Source organism: Prunus avium, chromosome 8, assembly GCF_965620075.1.
Source record: "Prunus avium chromosome 8, drPruAviu1.hap1.1, whole genome shotgun sequence".
Taxonomy (NCBI): Eukaryota; Viridiplantae; Streptophyta; class Magnoliopsida; order Rosales; family Rosaceae; genus Prunus; species Prunus avium.
In genome coordinates, this window is record NC_142291.1 from 28,143,700 (window position 1) to 28,158,141 (window position 14,442).

The following is a 14,442-nucleotide window of genomic DNA, read 5'->3' on the forward strand; positions in this document are numbered from 1 at the left end:
GATCCGACGTGGACAGTGCCTAAATCCGCCATGGACAGCGCCTAAATCCGCCATGGCCAGTGCCCAAATCCATCCTTCTCTCTTACACTGACTCTGAAGTGGACATTGAAACATATTGAAATCACAGCATTCATAGCCAGGAAGGCTAGCCGGCTCTAACCAGCGCCCACCACGCTCCTCACTCTCCTCGACCACCCCCGAACCCTAGCAGCGACCCACTCGGCCCCACTCTCACGGCCTTGGACTCGCGTCGCCGACCTCTCAAAATCCTCTTGCTCGGCTCCGGAACCGGCCTCATCAGAATCGCCGCCGTCCTCATGCTAGGGGCTTGGTGAAAGAGAGAGATATGACTCGACGGATTTGGGCGTCGGGAGGAGCTGGGCAGCGACAATGGAGTTTGAGCGATTTTCCCCAGAGAAAGAGTTGCAGAGAGAGAGAGCGATGAAGTTTTTGGTTTTTTTCGGTTTTTGTGATATTTAATAATTATTTATTACATTTAATTATAGTTTTTTAATAATATTCTATTTTAATTAAACAAAAAAGTGGGTTTTCACATGCGCCACATCATTGCTTGACAGATTTTTTAACAGTTATTTTAATGACATGCAACAAATTTAAAAAATCGGAATATCTAATTGTAAAAATAAAAAAGGTAGGGACTAATCTATATATATAAAGCAAAAGGCAGAGAATGGTGAAACATTGAAAATACCAAAAAATGCCCTTGATTAATGCAAACATTAAGAATTGAAATTATTAATTAAATGAGGATAATATTGTAAATTTACACTTTTTCATATTAAAAAAAATTTAATTTAAAAGAAAAATCAGATAATGGATCCTCTTTTTATGGAACACAACTACCCATTATCTGTTTTAATTCTAAAATAAATTTAATTTTTTCTTTTAAAAAGCCTCTCGCAGGCGCGGAAGCGCATGCAGAGAGGCTAGTATGTCTTAAGAGTATAACTACAGGATACTAAATTGTCATTACCTCAAATTTTCTTTTTTTGAAAAAAATAATACTAAAAAGCATAAAGATAGTACATTTATTCAATCCTAGTTGTGGTGCTGCTAGAGTAGAGCAAATGCATCTGGAAGAAGTTTAGAGAGCTGTGCAAGGCAAGCCCACATCGGACTTTCATCGAGCACCTTATGTGCAGGGACGGACCCATTCCCAGGCTAACTTGGGCTATAGCCCAGGTGTCTTGATTTGTTTTAGCCTATAGCAATACTCCCAGCCTACCCAAGCAAATCCCACACACCCTCTTGCGCAGAAAACATCCCTTTGCTAATGCAAGGGGAGAAATAAAAAAACATTAAGAAAGAGCCAATCATCCCTGCTACACGCCAATCAACAATGCCCTTCAATGCTTAATTAAAGCAAACCAAATTAATCTTCAATTATTAATCTTCTTTTATTGTCTTAATTTGTTGATGTTGAAATTTGGGGACTTTTTAGAGTTTATGAAGTATCAATTAGGGATTTACAATTTTTTATTTAAAAAAATTCTATGTAATTTTTTCTTTTTCGGCTTGGCCAAAACATTTGATTGTACAGATTTTGTAATTAAAAATAAACAAATGACAGTAGGTCAGCCCCTTATAGTCCCCTAAAATTCCAATATATTTTAAATTGTAATCATTCATGTGTTTACGCCATAAAACTTTAATCCTAAAAATTTCTACATTTTTGGAAAGAAAAAAAATAACTTCTACATTTGTAATTGTTTAATTAGTATGAGTTTATTTCTTTTGTTGGTTAGTGTGAGTTTTAGTTTTGGTTAATTAATATAGGTTTTGTGTTTTTAAAAAAATTGGAAATTTGTATACATCGATCCCATTGATTATGTTCCTCCATTCAAAGCTTGTACCCAAGGTAAATTTAGCCCACCCTAATTTGAAATCCTGGGTTCGTCCCTGCTTATGTGCACATAAGGGGTTGCTCAGAAAACGGCCAAGGGGTCGCCGGTGGAGTCCACTGCCAGATTTCCGACATCACAAGGGATCATGTGACCCCTCTTGTCCCAATGTGCGTCCACCACTGAGGAGGGCTATCCAAACCCTCTCATCTCTGGTTAATTACTATTATGACTCATCCGGTCCACTTGAAGGACGGTATAAAAACAATGTATTAGGTCATTTTTTCTTAAACTACACTAATGTATATAGAAGGGGTTTCAACTCGAGTGGAACTACATAAGTAAATTTGTATTATTTAATTGATGTAATTTTTTTTTTTTTTGAGTTATATATTTCAATCAATATTAATAATATTTTTTATTATATAATTTGATAGGTTATGTTATTTTTTTAATACGAAAATTAGAGAGTATGAATTCATGACGATAAATAGTAACTTTTTTACTGTACATTATGTTTTTGGATGCCATTTACATACTAGTTTTATTCTAGTCAATCGTCATGATTGGGCAATATATAATTTGTGATACTAGTCTGCCGTGCTGGTAACACTACAATAAAATGAAACTATTAAAAATTTATAAATAAAATAAAATGAGAGAATGAGACCAGATAAATTTGAAGGGTCCCACCTTACACTGTCCCTCAGAAATTTGTTGTTTTTGTCTGATGATATCCCACAAATTAAAAATAATAATTTGAGTTAGCACAAATTAATTACTTTCAGGCAAGGTGTTGAACAACGCACGAACAGCCAAGATTCGCTCTCTGTCCTCCACGTGTCCCCACGTCTCCTAAGGCCAAACCCCAAAAACCGTGCGAGAAGACTCAGATTAACACCCGCCAAATCAAAATTCCCCTTTCACCTTTCGGTGTCCAAAAAAAAAAAAATCCCAAATATTAAAAACATAAAAGGAAAAAAAAAAGAAAAAAGCGAAGGAAGTCATTTCTCTACTAATTAACGGCCACACCAGATCTAATCTAACTGTAGAGAGAGACAAAGACAGAGAAGACACGCAGAGAGTTTGAGCTTGCGGCTATGGAGGAGAAGCTTATAATGAGGCTGGAATCGGCTGTGGCGCGCCTAGAGTCGCTGTCGCTGTCGGGCGGTGCGGCGTCTGCGGCGGCGAGTGGCGACGACGGGCCGCTGGACCCGTCGATTTTGGCCTATGAGGATCTGATTCGGCAGTATCTGGGTAGGGTTTCTGCCGCGGCCGAGAAGATTGGGGGACTGATCCTGGACGTCACCAAGGTTCTCCAGCAGGCTTTTGCTGTTCAGAAGGACCTGCTGATTCAGGTGAAGCAAACAAAGGTCAGTCTCGCTCATAAATCGTAATGCTTTCTTTGAGCTAGTAGTTTTGAGTGTGAATTTATGTGTTTTTTTTTTTGGGTGCTGAATTTTTAGATTTACTTATGGATTGTTTGGTTAGTATAAAGATTCGACGAGGTTTATGTTTTGATTATGAAATGTTGATTGGATTTTAAAAAACGTGTGCTTGATGTTAAATATTGACTGGGTCGTAAACGATTATGTAAAGGACCATGAAAGGAATGTGCTATCTTGTTGGGTTTGGATCGGATTGGTGCGTGTTCATTTCATCTTGGTGAGCAGTTGATGGGGAAAAGAAAATACGATATTTGGATTATAGTAGCAATAACATAGTTGGGCAACAATCAATTTTCCTGTTCAGACTTTGGTGTTGCTGACTTTTGGGGCGACTCGAATGATTAATGTTACAATTCTTTGGATATTGTGAATGTTAGTAGTAGCAAGGAGTGTGAGCTTATCTACTTTAAATGTTTTCTATCTTGTTCTTTTCCTTGTGAAATGAAATTCATTATGTTCAATGGGAATGCTCGTTGTTGTGCAGAAACCTGACAATGCAGGGTTGGCTGAATTTCTGAAGCCCCTGCATGAGGTTATCACAAAGGCAAATGCACTGACAGAAGGGAGGCGGTCTGATTTTTTCAACCACTTGAAGAGTGCTGTTGACAGTCTCTCAGCTTTGGCTTGGATTGCCTATACAGGGAAAGAATGTGGTAAGCAAAATAAATGATTTCTAAGTTGTGTTAGAAGCAGATGAACTCATTCATTTTTCCAATCACTTATTATGCTTTTGCCTTTTCAAGGTATGAGCATGCCTATCGCACATGTCGAAGAAAGTTGGCAGATGGCTGAATTTTACAACAACAAGGTACTATGCATATCTGTGAGAATCTGGTAATTTGCATGAAAAGAATAGAATCACATGCTCTAATTGCACATATCATTTCTCTTGCAGCATTTATCAATTATCTCCAATCATGTAATGATTGCATCAAAGTAAAGTTTTCCAGTGAGTAGGTGCTGACTCTGTGATTCGTAAAATACAGATTCTTGTTGAGTATAAAACCAAAGACCCAAATCATTTAGAGTGGGCCAAAGCTCTCAAGGAACTATATTTGCCTGGTTTAAGAGATTATGTTAAGAGTTTCTATCCATTGGGTCCAGTTTGGAGTTCAACTGGCAAAGCTGTCAGTGCTGCTCCATCAAAACCAAAAGCTCCTGCAGCAGGTGCCCCTGCTCCTCCACCTCCTCCATCAGCATCACTTTTCAGTTCCGAAACTTCTCAGGCTTCATCATCACGCCCTAAAGAAGGGATGGCAGCTGTTTTCCAAGAGATTAATTCCGGCAAGCCTGTGACTACAGGTAATTTCTTTTCTTTTAATTAAAATTTTAAGTTAATGTTTGAGGGATGTGATTTGGTTTTCTTGCTCCCTAGGTCTGAGAAAGGTAACAGATGATATGAAGACAAAGAATCGGGCCGACAGAACTGGCATCGTTGGTACCCATGAAAAAGAAAGTCGTACCAGTTCACCTTCTTTTTCTAAAGCAGGACCACCAAAGCTTGAGCTCCAAATGGGTCGCAAGTGAGTAAGCATGATCATTCTACCATGGTTAAACTACATATGAGGGATTTATTCCAGTATGTAATTTTGTTTTTTATCATTTTTATGGCTTGGGCAGGTGGGCTGTTGAGAATCAGATTGGAAAGAAAGATTTGGTTATTAGTGACTGTGATTCGAAACAGTCTGTTTATATTTTTGGATGCAAAGACTCTGTTGTGCAAATTCAAGGTAATTTAACTATATGACAAACTTTATTCCGAATTGTATAAATACATTGAAAGTCAAGTTGTGTTTCAATACAAACTTTATAGATTCATGTTCTACACAAGTACTAAAAATTGTTTGCCCAATTTGCAGGGAAAGTAAACAACATTACAATTGACAAATGCACTAAGATGGGAATCTTATTTACGGTTAGTGTGAGATTAGTAATGGAAGCAATACATATTGATGTATCTAGGCTGATTTTTCTGTTCTCTTGTGAACACAGGATGTTGTGGCTGCTTGTGAGATCGTAAATTGCAACCGTGTTGAGGTGCAATGCCAGGTACCAATTATTCCCATGAAAAGTTTTAATGGTTCTATGACATGAAATTGGATGTTTCCAATGTTGCCATCATAATTTTTGGACATCAAAATTGAATGTTTGTAGCGTTGTCATCCCAAATATCACCATTCAGTTGTTTCGTATGTGATGATATATATAAAACCATCTTGTAATCTTTGTTATATGCACTATCTTTATTGCTATTTTAGGGCTCGGCTCCTACAGTTTCAGTGGACAACACAGCTGGCTGCCAATTTTACTTAAGCAAAGATGCTCTGGGGGCATCTATAACTACTGCTAAGTCAAGTGAGGTCAATATATTAGTACCTGCTTCTGGACCTGATGGTGATTGGGTATGTTTCCATGTTTATTCTATTCTAATGTATTTGTTTGACATTTTCGAAGACTTCATTGTTTGTTCTTCCCTGGGACTTAAAGTTATCTTGGAATGCAAGCTAGTGGTTTAGAATCTAGATGGTTCTTTGACTTCCTAAACCTAGCAAGCTGGGGAATATATCTAGAAATCTGTACAAATGCTACACATTTTATTTTGACTGAAAGCTTGGCTAAATTGTTGTGTTACTTTATTACTAAATGTGTTACCCTTGTTATATCCAGTGTTGCTTGAAATTTAAGTTGCATATTTAATTGCTGAGAAATGGTAGAGCGTACAAGAGTCTTGTCTTTTCCTCTCATTGGTAGATAGCTTTCTTAATATGCATCTAAGTAGTGGTGATATACTCTGATGGTTGAAGTTGAGCTTCCATCTGGTAGTTGCCTGAGAGTGTTTTTATCTCTCATATGGATGCTGGCCATATCAAGTATCTGTTCTTCAAAGTGAATTTCCCTGTGTTATAAACTTTCTGGTGACTGGCCTGTAGTTAGGTGGAAGGTGGGATTTTAGGGTTAGGCTTGAAGTCCATGTTTCTGAATGTGTTCTTAAAATGTCTTTTATTTTATTTTATAAAAAGTTCTTAAAAATTAAGAAATAACTAGTCTACCACAATGGTGGGTTCACGTGTTTAATGGTAGGAATACTGTATGCTGTGTTTAATGGTAGGAATACTGTATGCTTTTAGTTGGACTGCATTATTGTCTTGCAATATATGATATATATCTACATGCTTGTATGTGAAAGAGCCCGAAGAAGTCCTTTTATTATATGGTACCTACATAATTTAGTTTTTGTAGGTACGTAGTAATTCACCGTGATATTTTGAGGTACTAATATACCATTAGCTTATGGGGACATACTCCAATGTATTAGGATCTTTATTTCCTACTTTGGCCCCATATAGCTGATACTTCTTTTTTATTCCAATCAACTATATTTCCACTTTCTACCTATATTAATTTGGAGTATCATATAATGGTCTTATTTCCTTAACAATTATGGGTTACCAAAAAAATATAAAAAATATAAAAAAATATAAATCATTTCAGTTTCATGACAATGAGGGATTGCATGTAGTTTCTAACCGTTAGTTTCCTTGTTAAATTTTCTGCATTAAATGGGAAATGTATATTTTCTGATCAAAATAAGAAGTGAGAAGTAATTAGTATGTTGGTTTCTTGAGCTCAGGGTTTAGGGCTTACCATTTACATCTTTAATATTGCAGGCGGAGCATGCTTTGCCAGAACAGTTTATTCATGTGTTTAAGGATGGTCGGTTTGAAACTACCCCAGTCTCTCACTCAGCAGGAGGGTAATTTGGACTCTTCGGTTGCTGATTAAGTGCTTGCATATCTTTTATTTTAATCATTTACTTGAATGGGTTGAGGGGTGGCTTCTTTCTATTTTCTCCTTTACTACCATTGCTTTCAGTATATAAGGGTGACACATTCACAGCCTTGCTGGTTAAGCTCTTATCAGTCTCACTGGTTTTTTGTTGGCCTATCAAACCAGGGGATTCTTTTGCATGTCTCGTAAACAACGAGTCTTTTGCATGATTTTTCAAAAGTTTGTTTCTAGATGAGTGTTGTAGCGATGTTTTTGCATCTGCGAGTGAGCTGGAGTGAGCATTTGTGCGCTTGTAATTTCAAAATTTGTTCTTGATTATATGCTTGTAGTCATCTTCTACATTATCTTGACATAGAAGTGATGTGTTAAAGATGGAACATTTTTTGGCTCGGAATTTGTTATTTTACTGAAGGGGGTTAAATTTATGGTTGGACTGTAAAAATTTGTATTTGTAAAGTCAAGAGGTGTCTGATAAAAGCTAAAAGCTCGTCCAGGTAGAAGAAAACATGTTAAGCAAATGTGAAACTGTTGAATCCTTGTTAAATGTTAACCGCATTTGTTACGTGGCTGGAATTGTTTATACAACCAGTACAATGGGGTTTTAATGAGGTGTTCAATCCAACAATTTAATAATGACTTTGCATTGGATCAAACGGCTATTAAGGACTCCTCGCTATAACCCCTTATCCTAGTGTCTCTGCCAAAACAATGAACAGCCATTAGCAGTCTCATGGCCCAGCTTCTTAATTAGGCCTCTTTACACGCAAGAAAAACTTGCCTGGAAGGGGGGAGTTGCGTGATGAGAGACAAAGGAACAAGGGCATCCTCATTTCATCCAAGTTCTTCCCCTCATAATCCTTCCATCCGCGTAATAATCAGCACGAGGGCCCCAAGTCTCTTCGCTATCGCTACCACATTTCCTCAGCATATTTACTCACCGTCCAGCCTCAAAGTCACTCACCAAGTCTTCTCCAAGTCTTCTCCAATCAACCCCCAACTTTGTAGTACGGTTGGCCCACTGGTACTTTCCATCATCCTTCCATTTCATAAAATTATCATTCACCAAAACCTCAAGAGTTTTCATTATTTCTGTTGACTTGAATCTAGAGATTATTAAAAGGGTAACTTGCCACGAATTTACAGTTTTCACTCATTCTGTACTTTCCCCTCGGACAAGTTTTTCTTTCAGCTCTTTTCCACAACACAATTTCGTTGCAAAAAAAAAGGGTAAAGGAATACTTTTTTTAAGCAAATAGTCCCCTTTTCCCATTGCTTTTGAATTCTAAGTTTCCACACGCGGTAGGTAGGTGTTGCTGATGCTGATGAGATTCGCTAAGGAAAAGATTAATGGCAGCGAACGCAACCATGTCGGGCTCCATCCTAGCTTTGAACATTTCTTTTCTTTTTTATTTTTTATTATTATACATATGGATGTTGCCACGTGGAAGTTCATGATTGGGTCGACTGTCTAAGTATGACCAATCTGAGTGATGTGGAACGTACCCATTCGACTCAGATGTCGAATTCTTAAAGTTTATATAGTGTGACTAGTTTACTTAGCATGACCAAATCCAATGTGACGTTGAGCGATTGTGGAAGAAAGGTCAATTATATATAATCACTACTGAATGATTGATCAATTCCAAACCTTCAACCCTAGAAGAAGGATGAAATGTCTATCAACACAATTTCTAATTTACTACAAACAAGTATATTATGTAATTGTGAACTAATTATCAGTTGTTAGTCTAGTGTTATTTATCCCTACTTAAAGTAGGTTTCATAATCGACTCACGTGAATTCGGAAAAACTATATCTTTGTGATGAATTCGATATTTAGGCGTGAATAGCTCTTTATGGTGATGTTAAAAGTTAATATGATAAACATATATTTCCAAATATTGAAGAAGGAAGAAAGTATGTTATGTCACTAATCATTAGAGTACAGAGAAGTGAAATTTTGGCCTTGGCGTTACATGAACGACAACATTTTCGCTCACTATACCATAGTAATTGGTGAGGAAAATTAAATTTACCGTTAGATGAATTTCACTAATCTTACTGCAATTAACGTGATGGTGACTCACCGCCATTTGTAAGAAAAATACTCCAAAAAAGAAGTTTGAGAGACACGTGGGTCCTCTCCCCACGAGTTCACTCCAGTCCAGAACTCCAAGTCCTGTCCAGCTAAGCTAGTTGAAAATTCACTCTCATTCTCTCTCTCTCTCTAATAAATCTCACCTTCTTACCGTTACCTTATCCTTTGTTTACAAACTTAAATTGTTTTTTTTCTTTTTTGGGGGTCTGACGTTGCCTTATAAATTCCTGCATTGTCTTCCACACTCTGCACAAGCAGCAGAGCTTCAAATCAAACAGATCATGGCATCGCTTTCACACCTCCCCATCTTCCTCTCCCTCCTATTCACCGCTTTCTATTCTGCAGGTAATCACTTCCTCCCAAAACTTTCCCTGAAAATTCTAAAAAAAAGTTAACACTGTCCCGGAAAAAGAAACAAACCTTTAAATTTTCCATAACTGAATTAATAGCACTGTTCAGCTCCATCAAACTTTCTGTTTCTGTTACCTCGTAAATCGTAAAACCACCGAAACGCACCGTTTCATCTAACGACTCTCTGCTCTCTCTTTTGCTAATTGCAGCTTCGCAGTCTTTCATCGGCGTCAATTACGGCCAAGTCGCCGACAACCTCCCTCCTCCGGCGGCCACGGCGAAGCTTCTCCAGTCCACCGCCATCAAGCGCGTCCGGCTCTACGGCGCCGACCCGGCCATCATCAAGGCCCTCGCTGGCACCGGAATCGCAATAGCTATCGGCGCATCCAACGGCGACATCCCGGCGCTCGCCTCCGATCCGAACGCGGCGGCTCAGTGGGTCAACTCGAATGTCCTCGCCTTCTACCCGGCCAGCAACATCGACCTCATCAACGTCGGCAACGAGGTCCTCTTCTCCAACGACCAGGGCCTCATCTCGCAGCTCCTCCCCGCCATGCGAAATGTCCAATCTGCCCTCTCCGCCGCGTCCCTCGGCGGCAAGGTCCGTGTCTCCACGGTCCACGCCATGACCTTGCTGGCCCAGTCCGACCCGCCCTCGTCTGGTCGGTTCAACCCGGGATTGCAGGACGTCCTCAAGGGGCTCCTCGCCTTCCAGAGGGACAATGGGTCGCCGTTCGCGGTCAACCCGTACCCGTTTTTCGCGTACCAGAGCGACCCGAGGCCCGAAACGCTGGCGTTTTGCTTGTTCCAGCCTAACGCGGGACGAGTCGACGCGGGGACCGGGATCAAGTACATGAACATGTTCGATGCTCAGGTGAGTAGCTTTTTTTTCTCTAGTTCTCACGGGTGGGTCGGGTCTAGGCTTTTTTGGTGAATTGGCGTGGGCCCAACCCGTTTTGAAACATTGACCTGTGAGTCAAATCGTCAACGGACAATCGTATACGGTTGGTCTTTGCGTCATTTTATACGACTCATACGTTATGAGTTCACGACATTGACGTAGGAATTTAAGGCTCTTAAGGGGCGTTGCTCCTCTGTGGCCGTTCTAGTCCTTGCAACCATGACCCGTATCCCTCTCTCTGGTCTCTAGTACCTTCCATTCCTTCTCTACCCTAGAAAATTGGACACGTAAAAGGATAGGATTGGTTGAAAAGGAAATGAGAGAAAAATGTATTTTACTACGTTTAATTTAGACTATCAATTATATTAAAAATAACGGTTAGGTTTAGTATCTAAATTGTTAAAAAGGAAAATGAGAGAAAAATGGATACCTACTATACTATCCCTTTACTGTTAAGTCTACTATTTTATTTCCAACCGAAAAAGAGTCTACTATTTATTTAACGGCTTGTTTGATAACCATTTCAATTCTAGTTTTAAATTTTCATAGTGTGAGTTATATTATTCTTTGAATTATTGTCCTTGCTTTTTTAAGTGCAATGATGGGAGCATTGAAACTTATCTGATGTGACCTTAACATAAATGCATGGTGACAGGGTCACAGGCTGGCCATCACAATAATTTTAGATAGGTCCATGCATGATATGATTTCAATTTAAGATTGGATTTTTAAGAATGAATTTGAAGAAAGAAAAAAAAATCTGGAAGTGATGTCGTTTCGTCGACAAGAAAAAATTAATTTGGGACCACCATATAGAGTACAAACCTCTTACTTTTTGGACAAAATGTTAGTGAAACTTTAGCAACATTGTTTTCTTGGGTCATCTTTACAAATTCAAATCATTGTGATGATGCGTTGGATTCTTTTGCAGTAGGAAAGATTATGTAATTGATAATGACTGCCTAACTAAATTAGAATTTGGAGAGCTTCAACAGCTTTGGTTTGGCTTGGCTGGCCCTTGTGATTTTGAAGTCACTGATTTTACATTCAAATTCATGACCCAATTTGAATGTGCAGGTTGATGGCGTACGGTCTGCCTTGAATGCAATTGGATTCAAAGACATTGAGATTTTGATTGCTGAGACTGGATGGCCATACCGTGGAGATAGCAATGAGGTTGGACCTAGTGTTGAGAATGCAAGGGCATATAATGGCAATTTGATTGCACACCTTAGATCCCAGGTTGGAACTCCACTGATGCCTGGAAAATCTGTCGAGACTTATATCTTTGCACTCTATGATGAGGATTTGAAACCCGGCGGGACCTCCGAGCGGTCATTTGGGCTGTACAAGCCTGATCTAACCGTGACATATGATGTTGGTCTCTCAAAGAGTAGCCAGGTGACACCATTAAAACCTTCTAGGGAAATGGTCTCTTACCGCATATTTTGATATGTTACATATATTGGTTGGCTGTCAATCTAGGCGATTAGCTAGGTAGATTGTCGGTTAACTATTTAGGGTTCAGGGTAACATGCAGGCATTTTATTTTTTACAATCTTCATGCTTAATGATTAACCCTTATATTTATATCCTCAGACACCATCCACACCTTCGTCGACACCATTGACACCATCGACACCAAGAGTGACTCCTTCACCTAAGCCTAGTTCAGCATGGTGTGTGCCCAAAGCTGGCGTTTCTGATGCTCAATTGCAGGCAAATCTTGACTATGCTTGTGGCCACGGCATTGATTGCAGTGCAATCCAACCGGGAGGTGCCTGTTTTGACCCGAACACCGTAGCATCCCATGCTGCCTATGCCATGAATCTGTATTATCATACTGTTGGGACAATTCCACTAAATTGTGATTTCTCACAGACAGCAACTCTCACATCCTCAAATCCCAGTAAGTTTTCCTCACCTTTAGAAGCACATATATGAAATTGCCCATTTCGCCCATGATGGGGACACACCTTATGAAGTGAATGATTAGAAATCTAAAAGATTATGAGCTTTTGATTTTCTAAATTAAGTCTTCCAATTGGTTGCAGGTTATAATGCTTGCACTTACCCTGGTGGAAATACATGACTATATGATGGTGAAGCAAAGAAAATTAATATATCTAGTGACGGATTTGTTAAGGTTAGAAATCAACGGAATATAGGGAATAAGGTCTTGGTGTGCCTTTTTTGGTTGTTAATTTATTATATATAGCCCTTTAATTGTAAAGATTCCTAGTTTTTATTGGGATATCTGTTAATTGTAAGAACTCTAGTATAATATTTGGGAATGTGAATGTACTGCTTCATGAATGGTGAGGGTTTAAAGAATATATAAAAATGCAACATGAATGGTGAGGGTGAATAACTCAGAGTCGTCAGATGGATATGGATTTCATTATGAAGTTTACATTAACCTCTATGGATATGGATTTCATTCCAAAGCGTAATCAAATACTTGTGCTAGAAAAATCCATTTCAGACCTCTAATCTGATATGAAAATGAATCTTCATTGGTATAATGATACTTCCCAACTCAAGAACTACTATCAGCAAAATAAATAAATAAATAAATAAAAAGGCAGTCTCCTATGCTTTCAAATGCATCAAAATCAACATACGTCAAACATTAATGTGCATTAATAGTTGACAATCACATATACCGTCAAACATTAATGTGCATTAACAGTTGACAATCACATATACCGTCAAACATTAATGTGCATTAACAGTTGACAGTCGCATATACCCTTGTGTTCAAGTAACATGATCATGTGGTTATATCGTCTCTATAGAAAATGTCGTATACCCTGCACCCCACACTCTCCAATCATGTTTTAAGAGAGTGGGCCGCGTTTTTGTTATTGTTCCATTGATGGCAACCTGACATTGTCACATACAAATGATAATGCAAGTATTGTCACATACAAATGATAATGCAAGTATTGAGAGGAGAAAAACTTAGTTGCAACAGAGATATTACTGTGTTGCTATTTCAGATCAATAATGTTTTGCAATGTGAAAATGTAGCAGTACTAACAGGAGATAGCAAATTAATGATATCCCCATTTAATGGAAGTCTTTCTGAGGCTCTTCTGCTTTAAAAAGTATGAATATTACTTCTTGTGACATATCAAACAAAACCAGAAATATACATGTTAAAAATTCAATGCAAACTGTTTTTATAAATATGCTATCCCAGAGAATATATTCTCCAAATGAAGGGATCAAAAATGAGTGATCCACTTCAATGAACATCAAAAGCTCCATCCTTTGCCTAAGAGATAATGTTGTGATGCCAACAACATCAAGGTAAGGATTAAGCATATTTTCATCTTCTGAGTATCTGAACTTTGTTTCCCCTCCAAAACCTCAGCTTCTGCACCATTGATGGTGTGATACGTCATCATTTGTAGCATAATAAAGAATCTTGTTTTTTATTTTTTATTTTATAGAAGCAACAACCTGTATATAGAAGAGGCAATTGTCATGTATTTAGCTAGTTCACCGGTTGAAAAATTCCTAGTTCCGCCCTTTGTTTATGTAGTGTATGAAATTTGAGGTAATTGTAATGAGACCTCAAACACAATGACAAGATAATTGCATTTAGAACAAAGCAACAACACCATGAATCTGATAGATCAAAAGTGAAGTCCACGACAATAATTCTGGAAATCACAATAGATTTCAAGGCTGATAATGGAAATCATGGGTGGCAATGATTCAATTACAAAAAATTAGATTATGAACCCCAAGTTGAAGTTTGATCATTTCTAGCATTTCCTGTGCCTCAACTTGCATCAGCTATGAATAGTGAAAATTCAAGAAAGTAGAAGAAGTGCCAGAGGAATAAGAGCTTCATTTTTAGACATTACTACATCTCCTAAGATAGATAGCACATGCATCCTTTTAAATATATATATTTAGTTTTTCTTTTTTATTTAAGAGTAAAATGTGGAAATAAAATAATCATGTTTGAAAAGAAATCAA

At 38.2% G+C, this 14,442-nt stretch overlaps 2 protein-coding genes across 2 annotated transcripts; both read left to right on the forward strand.

Moving 5' to 3' along the window:
- Window positions 1-2,785: 2,785 nt before the first annotated feature.
- Window positions 2,786-7,524, forward strand: CAP1 (cyclase associated protein 1). Its single transcript, XM_021974284.2, has 10 exons — window positions 2,786-3,235; window positions 3,795-3,963; window positions 4,054-4,118; window positions 4,297-4,612; window positions 4,686-4,833; window positions 4,931-5,040; window positions 5,170-5,225; window positions 5,303-5,359; window positions 5,569-5,712; window positions 6,979-7,524. The coding sequence occupies exons 1-10, from the start codon at window positions 2,963-2,965 to the stop codon at window positions 7,066-7,068; spliced, it is 1,428 nt and encodes a 475-aa protein (XP_021829976.1). The 5' UTR covers window positions 2,786-2,962; the 3' UTR covers window positions 7,069-7,524.
- A 1,858-nt stretch (window positions 7,525-9,382) lies between these two features.
- On the forward strand, window positions 9,383-12,820 carry LOC110770208 (glucan endo-1,3-beta-glucosidase 7). The gene is made up of 5 exons (XM_021974296.2): window positions 9,383-9,542; window positions 9,758-10,422; window positions 11,527-11,850; window positions 12,049-12,358; window positions 12,504-12,820. The coding sequence occupies exons 1-5, from the start codon at window positions 9,479-9,481 to the stop codon at window positions 12,539-12,541; spliced, it is 1,401 nt and encodes a 466-aa protein (XP_021829988.2). The 5' UTR covers window positions 9,383-9,478; the 3' UTR covers window positions 12,542-12,820.
- The last annotated feature ends 1,622 nt before the right edge of the window (window positions 12,821-14,442 follow it).